Here is a 10,513-nt window from a genome sequence, read left to right on the forward strand (position 1 = left end):
CAACTTGGGCAAGTGAAGCAATGTCCTCCACAACTAGATTGAAGAACAAAACGACAGCAACTTGTCTGTTCCCCTTCCCCCAATCCCCCAGCACTGTTCCCATCCCCCCAATTCCCCAATAAAAATCTTAAAAAAAAAAAAGAACAAGAGCCTTTCATTGATGGCATTTAAAAAAAATTGTAAAAAAAAATATATTACAATAAGAAAAAGCAAGATTCAAAGAGCAAGATTCTGAGGAAAATCGCTTCATTAAAAAGTGAGAGTCCCTTGCTCAAATTTCAGATCTGGAACCAATTGTCTGGAGAGGTGCCCATGTTCCTCAGAGGAAGCACCCTATAACATGGTAGCAAACATATATCATAATGCTTACCTTAGTCCTTCTCCGAAGTAACCTATGGACATTTATTTGGGTGACTATACACTGGAGATAGGGGAATACACAGATATTTTTAGGACTATTGGATACAGATTTCTGAGTTGACGTTAATTCCCAGACACTCAAAGCATCGCCATGGCCCTTCTGTTGGGATAGGGGAGGAGAGTACTTACTGGGTCCAGGTAATAAATGAAGTCCTGGCTTACATCTAACTCACAGTGGACCATTGCATCTGCAGACCTACCCAGTGGTCATTTCCCCAGTCTCTAAGTGTATAATTAGAGTTCATATACTTAGAACTTGGACCGATCTCCACTTTGGGTCCTTGGCTTATGTGGTTAGAGCTTTCATAGTGGGGAAAACCAAATGGAAACCTCTGCCTCTGCCCTCTCTCACCAACCAATATGTTAAATTGAAAACAATATTGCACCCTAGGGGGATGATGGAGTTAGTGCCACTATTAAAGATTTAAAGGATACAGGGGTTAAAGGGCGGTGGTTCTTATCATGTTTCTGTTTAGTTCATCATTCTGGCCACCACAGAAACTGGCTGGGTCCTGGTGAATGAATTTAAACTACCACAAGTTCAACCACACCAAGTTTAACTTCACATAAGAGAAATACAGCACCTTGTGGGCCTCTTTGGGGTCTGGCGGTGACACATTCCACACCTAGAAATACTTCTCTGGCCCATATACTGGGTGACACAGAAGGCTGCCAACTTTGAATGGGCCTAGGGCAGGAAAGAATCTGCAGCGAGCCCAAACTATATGGGAGCAGCTTTGTTGCTTGGACCATATGATCTGGCTGACCTATGGTATCCAAGGTGTCAGTGGTGGGAAAAAGATGCAGTGTGAGGATCAGGTCCTTGGGATTTGGGAGTAAGGGCATGGAATCTGAAATAGAATTATACTACTTTTGGAAAACCACTCCTGGTGAGTTACAGGACCCTGTTAGGCACCATAAAACTCATTTTGACATAGTGTTTCAGTTCCTTTACTGCATAACCCACAAAACTGCCAATTTTCAGTGTGGCCCAGAGAAAGAATATACTTTGAAATAGGTCTGGTCTACCATGCATACTGTCCCTTGGGCCATATGACCTAGCATGTCATATGGTGCTTGAAGTGTCTGTGGCAGATAGAAATGTTGTATGGAGCCTTTGGAAGGTCCCTGTGTGCAAGTCACAGTACATTTCATGAGGATTTTGGAGCATAGCAATACATCTTCTGCAGATAACTATTCTTTGAAGAAAGTTTCTAGCTTGCTATTGACCCTAATCAGGGGTCCTCCCCTTCAAAGTTAATAACTATCCTGAGTTCTAATACCAGAGAGGAGAATTCCACAGATTAGATGGTGTGTTTGTGACCTTGGGAAGACAAACGAGAAAAAAAAGGGCAATTACAAATTCTAGGAAAATAAAAACCTAAGCAAAAAAGTAAAAAATTATTGAAAATCATTTGTATCCTTATGAATTTCCTTTCTTTATAACTTTCTTGTTCATATTATTGTTAGAGACTATGCATTTTAACTCCTATATCTGAATTAGCTGTGGGTTTGCTTCTCCAGTCCACTTTTTCCTTAGTTTTGACTCTGGGTGTTCCTGGCAATTTTTAATTAAATATCACTGTGCATGAGAAATTGTACAAGCTCTAGATGATCTTTACTTTCTCATAGGCCATTATAGTAGGGGCAAATTATGTTAATTCAGTTAGTGAGCAAATTCAAGATGGGGTATCAATCTTTTAAAGATTTACTTTCCCTTAATTCCTAGGTAAAATCCTTCAGAGATGCCAACGGAATGCCTGTGGTATTTACCAGGATCCATCATCACTGGTGGGATCTGAAACCAAGTTTGATCTGCTTGGCACATAATTATGCTGAAAGCTCTGCTTAGTACTTCAGGCACTTGACTGCTATGCATCTCTGAATCTGTCCCAAGCCATTTACAAATCAGTGAGCTCCTTGTGGGAAAAAGTAGCTCAATCTATCGGGCTTATTCTCTTCACTTCTTTTGTTTCCACAATCTTGCCATTCAAGTCTCACTGTGTCAGGTCAGGGTTCCCTTGGGTCCTTGAAGCCAGCTGCAGTTCCAGTTCCTTGCCACATGGGCTTCCTTAACATGGCTGCTTCACATCAGGCTAGCAATGAAAATTCCTCTCCAGTCTGTTAAAATGGAGTCATAGAACATAACACAGTCATGAGAGTGATATCCCATCACCTTTGTCATAATCTATTGACTAGAATAGGGATTGGCAAACTGTGGCTTGTGAGCCACATGTGGCTCTTTGGGTACGTACATGTGGCTCTGAAGTAAAATTAAAAATGAAAATAAAACTATCATAGTTTCATTTATAAAATTTTTAAAGGATTTAAAATTTTTCCTTATTTGTAAAAATACATTTATGGCTCTCGAATAATTTTTAAATTGTTGAAAGGGACAGGATTGGCTCTTCCATCTCAAAAGTTTGCTGACCACTGGACTAGAAGAAAGTCTTAGTTCTGCTCACACTCAAGGGGAGAGGATTATATAAGTCATAAACCATTGGGGCCATCTAGGGTATGCCTGATACAACTGTTGATAACAGAACAAGAAGAAGGTAATATGAACATTCACTAATATCACAGTGAAAAAAGCTTTCTATTTGGTGTCAGAAGTCAGTTTTGTCTCATTACTTGTGGTACTTTTGACCATTCACTACATCTCTCCTCAACTGCAAAATGTGTTAGTAGGATTTGTCACAGGAGTTGGTGTTTACAGAGCAAAGAACTAAGGAGATGCTTTTTTATATACTAAAAAACCCCCACATAAATTAAAATCACAGGAAATCTATTCTCAAGATCCAAAATATATACTCAAAACCATAGACTCAGGCAACCACATGGAAAATGAATAGGTAATATGTATACATACGTGAAAATGAGGTCATTTTTAGAAGAGAACAATGTCATATATTGAAGACAAAGCTGAATGGGAAAATGGATAGGAAAACAATCAAGAATACACACGATGACTTTAAATTATTTATTTTATTGGTAGTTTCTGGAGTCTAAATTTAAAAATCATCAACAAGGGCCGGCCGAGTGGCACGTTGGTTAAGAGTTGGCTTGGGATGCCAGAGGGCCCCAGTTTAGTTCCCACATATGAGGGCCAGTGACACTGCCCTCTACAGCTAAGATGCTGAACAACAGCTCAACCTGGAGCTGGGCTGCCATGAGTCACCGACAATGGTGTAGTCTGCAGCCCCTGCTGCAGTGGGTTGCCATGGGCTACCTTATGTAGCCAGCAGCCAGAGTGAGCAGCCAGCAGCCGCAGTGAGTGGCTGTCCAGAAGCCGGAGACTGATCTGCCTCGCCCGGGAAGAGCACAATGATGGTGCCAACTTGGGCCAGTGAAGCAACATCCTCCACAACTAGACTGAAGAACAAAAGGACAGCAACTTGTCTGTTCCCTTTCCCCCAATTCCCCAACTAAAAAAAAAATCAACAATCTCTATAACCCAAATGGTAATTGCTTGATAATTTGATGTATTTCCTTCCTAGCTTTTTGTTCTCCGTGTCTACCTACCTACTCCCACCCCCCCACACACACATAGCCCTAAAAAGACACAAATATAATACAAATATATGTTTATGTATATTTGTGCATATAATTTTATCCATCATAACACTGCTATATTTCTACCACCCACAATCACAGATATAAATGGTGAATATCCATCCTCTATGTATTTATTCACAATGTAAATCATGTGGTACATTGTTTTATAGTCTGTTTTTTCACTTGGCAGATTACCATGAACATTTCCCCAAATCCTCAAACATAATAAAGGATAATTCTTAATTGGTGCATACTATTCCACTTTTCTTATATATAATTTTAAATCGATTGCTTATTGGATATTCAATTTTCTTCTATTTTTTTGCTACTTTAATATTGCTTTTATGGGCGATACACTGAAAATTAAAAATCTTTTATTGCATCATGAAATGAGCCATAAAATATAACCATAAGATAATAATTATTCTTTCTCAAAAGACAAAATATTAAGTTATAAGCACTGTTCCTAATTGAGGTGTGTTAAAACTTACTATATGCCTTTTCTGTAAGGGGTCTGCATGTCTGCACTGAAGATGCTAATATGTGTAAGATCTCGTTTGAGCTCCTTTCGGGGATCATGCTAACTCATCCTCTCTCACTCTATTTAAGGAACAACTTTTCTATTTGTTGAAGAAATAAACTGGGAGTTTGCCCTAGCTAGGATTACTATTTTATGCTTTATTATGCTGTTCTTTCACAAATATCATACTCTACTTCACAGTGAACATATCTGAATGTTATAACTAAGTGCTTATTTGCAACCTCTGCACCTTTTTCAAAAAATGTTTGGTATAGAGTATGGAACATATTTCTCTCATAATTTCTAGCACAGTTTTCTAAACTCATTAAATTCTTAGTTTTTCCTCAGCATAAATAATGATAGGGAATGACATTTAAATCCTCTCTAAAGGCTTTCCCACATCAATACACTCACAGTTTTGTAACTTGAGTTATTCAATATACAATTTGTCACTCATGGGTAAGAATTCTCGGTGAAAAATTGATCACATCTATTATATGCTTCTTCAATCATACTTTGGTGCCTTTTTTATTAAGTTAAATGAACACTAAATAATATGTGAAGAGTGTATGACACTTTTGACATTTATAAGGTTACTTCCCAGGATGAATTGACATATAATGAGGTATAACTATTAGTAAAATTATCCCACTCTTAAGTGTATTAAGAGGTTTAATCTCCTGAATGACTTCTCTGATGTTTAATGAGAGTTGACTTCCCACTGAAGGCTTTGCCACATTCTCTGCATTCATAGGGTTTCTCTCCTGTATGAGTTCTATGATGTACAATGAGAGTCGATTTCACACTGAAAGCTTTCCCACATTCACTACATTCATAGGGTTTTTCTCCTGTGTGAATTCTCTGATGTTTAATGAGCGTTGACTTCCTACTGAACGCTTTCCTACAGTCACTGCATTCATAGGGTCTCTCTCCTGTATGAATTCTCTGATGTTTAATCAGGGGTGACTTCTCACTGAAGGCTTTTCCACATTCATCACATTTATAGGGTTTTTCTCCTGTATGAGTTCTCTGATGTACAGTAAGGGTTGACTTTTCACCAAAGGCTTTCCCACATCTTCTACATTCATAAGGTTTCTCTCCTGTATGAGTTCTATGATGGACAGAGAGGTGTGATTTTCCACTGAAAGTCTTCCCACATATGCTACATTCATAGGGTTTCTCTCCTGTGTGGATTCTATGATGAACAGAGAGGTGTGACTTTCCCTTGAAGCTTTTTCCACATTCACTGCACTCATAAGATTTGTCTTTTGTATGCATTCTGTGACGTTTAATGGGAGTGCGCTTCTCATCAAAGGGTTTCCCATGTTTACTGCACTCAGGTTTCTCAACCCTATGCATCCTTTGATGCATCAGCCTGGGCTTTCCACATTTGATACCTTCATAAAATGCTTGTCTAATGTGTGTTTTTTCATGTCTAATAAGATGATACGAACTCTTAAAAGCTTTTGCACATTCACCGCATACAAATGGTTTCTCTCCTGTATGAGTTCGCTGATGTTTAATCAGAGTTGACTTCTGGATAAAGGTTTTCCCGCATTCACTGCATTCATAGGGCTTCTCCCCTGTATGAGTTCTCTGGTGTGCAATGAGGGTTGACTTCTGGCTGAAAGCTTTTGCACACTCACAACATTCATAAGGTTTCTCTCCAGTGTGAGTTCTCTGATGTACAACAAGATTTGCTTTCTGGATAAAAACTTTTCCACAGTCAGAACATTCATAGACTTTCTCCCCAGTTTGAATTATCTGACTTTTATTAAGGGCTTGCTTAGGGTGGAAGGTTTTTACATGCTGATTAGGTTCAAAGAATTTCTCTCCTGGTTGAGTTTTATCAAGATTAGAATGAAAGCATAATTTCCAATATGTCTGACATTTATCATCTTTCTTTCTTACATAGCTTCTATTTTTACTAAGAAACTTTAAATTATGTTTTGAACATCTTTCCCATGAATAATATTTAGGGAATCTTTGTCTTATAGAAACAAAGTCTGTGCTGAGATAAATAATTTTTCTGCATGTTTTGAATTCTTGGCCACTTTCATCTTTCAGTGTTTCCTTGTCTATAAATGCAGCTTGCCACAGAGGTTTATCTTGGCTTTCCTTGTGGTTATCATTCTGGTCACCAACTTTCCAGAATTCTAGGGAAAAAATGCAGTGAATCATTAAATTTGTAAATGTTTTCCACTATACTGTTCTAGGACAAAATTAATTCATAAACATCCTGCTGTGAATTCCTATTAATGAACTTGAGCATACATGGATGGACCCTCCCTATGCTCCACCACCACCACCACCACCTCCTCCCCTAACTGAAAATACAAAGAAATGTTGGTCCATATATATATATATATATATATTTAGCTAAATATATATATATATAAATATATATATATATTTAGCTGAGCCATCCTGCCAACAGCTCAGTGGTAGCTCAGCTCAGGCCGTGAATTGAACCGGTGACACTGTTGCTCAGAGCTCACACTCTTGAGTCAGCTAACAAAAGTAATTTAATACGCAGTCAAGCTCAATATCAAGAAAATAAATTTATCAAAAGTGAAGTGGGAATTTAAAATAATGGGGTGAAGAGAAACTGAAGCTTGAGGATTTGCAGGAGAATCCAGACCATAGGGCATAAATGTTCAGGAATGTAATGTGCGCTAAAAGCTGGAATCACAAGGGGCTTCCATGTTTGCTTAACAGGAACTAGAAAAACTCCCCACTGGCCAAGGGAATTGGAAAGAAGGATATTATATATAAGAAATCAACAACCTAGTTTTGTAACCCAGTCCAAATTATTATCAGTGTAGTACAGAGACAACAAGCTGAAAAATTAACCTAAATATTGCTCCTTTTAATAGTAAGTATATTTCCAAAATGTATATTCTTATGTTTTTATAGCTTAGGGCTCATAGAATGTCTATGGAAAACCAATTATTATGGAAGAATTCACAGTAAACAATTTAAAACCTTACTAGGAAATGAATCATCATTAGAAAGAATCAGCAGGTACATTTAAAGATACTCGGTACATTTAAAGATACTCCCACATTCCTAGAAGTATATCTAGTAGAACTACATGGACTTTAAAATAAATACATTTCAAGTATTCAAAGAAATCAGGTAAAAACTGGACTATGGGTGAAAAACAGGAAAAAAACAAATATAAATATAAAACAATTTATATAGGTGTTATAAAAAAGAAACTAGAGAGGTTGGATAGTAGACAGAGGTTGAACTAGTTGCAGGTTAAGACAGATTAAGATGAATTAGATGACAGATCTTGGGAAATCACCCAAAATGTAGCATAAAGAGCTAACAACATGGAACTATAGTAAGAGAAATAGAGAAATGATAAGTTTCTACATAGGTTTAACATAAAATCCAAATGGAAGAATAGAGATAAAGGGAGAGGGGTGCTATGCCAAGAAATAAGTTAGCAGAGAAGTTATGAGATTGCTATACTTAGAAAGTCCTGCTTGCAAGGTTGGCCCTTGGCTGACATCTGGGAATTTGGCGTTAAGGAATGTCTCCACCATTCTGTAACTGATAAGGCTACTTATACAAACAATATAATCCATGTTGAACTTTTCCTTTTCTACTGGGAGTGTGGCATTTTGGTATGTGCTAGGCAGAATTTGCGTATCTGACCAGCCTCCAATAAAAACTGAGGGTGCTTAGTCTCTAATGGGCTTTCCTGGGCATAAACATCATGCACATTGCTGAATTTTCACTGCTGGGAGAAGTGTGTTCTGTGTGCTTCGTGGTAGGGAGAGAGTATAAGGAATCCTATACATGGATTCCACCAGACTCTACTAGTGTTTTTTTTCTCTCTTATGATCTAGCTTTATATCCTCACTACACTACTGTAATAAATCTTAGATGTAAATACAACTATATGCCGATTCCCATGAGACCTTCTCGAGAAACTCTGAATGTGATAGTGGTCTTGGCGACCTCCGATCAAATCAAAATGTAAAGAAATAATGACTGAGTTTTCTAAAATGGAGGAAAGGATGAATCCGATCCATGAATGTTCAGAGTCCTTAATATAGTAAATAAAAGCAAATCTGAAAACTATCAGTGTCTGCAGGCCCCAGGAGGGTGGCGACTAGTCTTGGTGTGCTCTGAAACTTCTGCTGACTAGCTCCAGTCTGAGCACTGGCACCAAACCAGAATCTACATTAACCTAGTGAACACAACTTGTCCCACTCTGGTGACTCCAAGACCCCTGCCATACCCAACTCATGCATCGCACAAGGCTTTATCAGCGGCTGAACCTCACAGGGGCTGGCAGGTGGCAGCAGGCCTCAGGGTGTCCTGCCCCAAACCCAGAACTGGTGGCAGGCATCTTCGGTTCACAGCGTGGCCTCTCCCACATGTTTCCAGGTTCAGCACAGGCAGTGACCAACTATGGATCACTTTGTAGCTCCAATTAGGTAGTCCTCTGCTGGTCACAGGTAGTGAGTGACCTGGGCTTGCACCAGAGGCCCTCCCAAGAGGCCCCAGAACCAACATACTTAAAGGTTGGCTTCAGACCACAGCACATCACCACCCAATTGGCCCAAGAGGCACACCCAGAAGGCGGTCTCAGCAGGCACCAGAGCCTGCTGGGGCAAATCCCACTCAGTCAGGTAGAGCCCTCTGCACAGCAGCCCATAAGCTGTGGACGTGGCCAAACCCCAGAGCCAGTCAGCCTGAGGGTCAGTCCTATCCAATGACATACCAATAGCAATCAAGGCTCAAACATAGCAGGAGGGGACACACAATCCACACAAGGGACACAACTGGAGCATCTGGAGCAGATGGCAAGGGAGACTGTGCCACTGGGCCCCACAGGAAACCTACTATGTAAGGCCACCTGGCCAAGACTCAGAGATGTAGCAGATCTACCTAATACATAGAAAGAAACACACAGAGACAGCCAAAATGAGGAAACACAGAAATTAAAGAACAGGGGAAAAATCCAGAAAAAGACCTAAATGAAATGGAGGCAGGCAATCTACCAGATAAAAAGTAAAAAAAAAAATGGCTATAAGGATGCTTAAGGAACTTAGTGACAAATTCAACAAAGAGACAGCAAGCATGAAAAAGGACATAGAAACCATAGAAAGAACCAGTCGGAAGTGAAAAATACAATAACTGAAATGGAGAATGCATTAGAAGGAATCACCAGCAGACTAAATGAAGCAGAAGATCAAATCAATGATTTAGAAGATAAGAGAGCAGAAAGCACCCAAGTGGAACAGCAAAAAGAAAAAAGAATTGAAATAAATTAGGAGAGTTTAAGAGACCTCTGGGACAACATCAAGCATGACAACATTCGCCTCATAGGGGTACCAGAAAAAGAGAGAAAGCAAGGAATTGAGAACCTGTTTGAAAAAATAATGACTGAAAACTTAACTAACCTGGCAAAGAATATAGACATACAAGTCCAGAAAGCACAGAGAGTCTCAAACATGATGGACCCAAAGAAGCCCACACCAAGACACATTATAATTAAAATGGCAAAAGTTAAAGACAAAGAGAGAATCCTAAAAGCAGCAAAAGAAGGGAAACTAGTTACTTATAAGGGAGCTCCCATAAGATTGTCAGCTGATTTCTTAACAAAAACTTTGTGGGCCAGAAGGGATTGGGACGAAATATTCAAAGTGATAAAAAGTAAGGGCCTACAACCAAGACTACTCCACCCAGCTAGGTTATCTATCATTTAAAGATAAAGAGCCTCCCAGACCAAAAAATGTTAAAGTAGTTTATTGCCACCAAACCAGTATTACAAGAAATGTTAGAGGGGGCCAGCCGAGTGGCGCGATAGTTAAGAACTCGCTTGGGATGCCAGAGGGCCCCGGTTCGGATCCCGCATATGAGGGCCAGTGAACACTGCCCTCCACAGCTAAGATGCTGAACAACAGCTCTACCTGGAGCTGGGCTGCCGTGAGTCACTGGCGACGGCGTAGGCTGCAGTCCCTGTGGCAGTGGGTTGCCATGGGCTACCGTGTGTAG

At 39.6% G+C, this 10,513-nt stretch overlaps 1 protein-coding gene across 2 annotated transcripts in view; it reads right to left on the reverse strand.

The window, feature by feature from the left end:
* Nucleotides 1-4,084: 4,084 nt before the first annotated feature.
* Nucleotides 4,085-10,513, reverse strand: part of ZNF674 (zinc finger protein 674) — a 27,134-nt gene continuing 20,705 nt past the window's right edge. For both annotated transcript variants that reach the window (XM_019649439.1, XM_019649430.1), the window contains one exon: nt 4,085-6,651. In XM_019649439.1, coding sequence (XP_019504984.1) covers nt 5,168-6,651 — 1,484 coding nt within the window. In that variant the 3' untranslated portion in view covers nt 4,085-5,167. The remainder of the gene's footprint in view (nt 6,652-10,513) is intronic.

This window comes from Hipposideros armiger, unplaced genomic scaffold (genome assembly GCF_001890085.2).
Source record: "Hipposideros armiger isolate ML-2016 unplaced genomic scaffold, ASM189008v1 scaffold_7, whole genome shotgun sequence".
Lineage (NCBI taxonomy): Eukaryota > Metazoa > Chordata > Mammalia > Chiroptera > Hipposideridae > Hipposideros > Hipposideros armiger.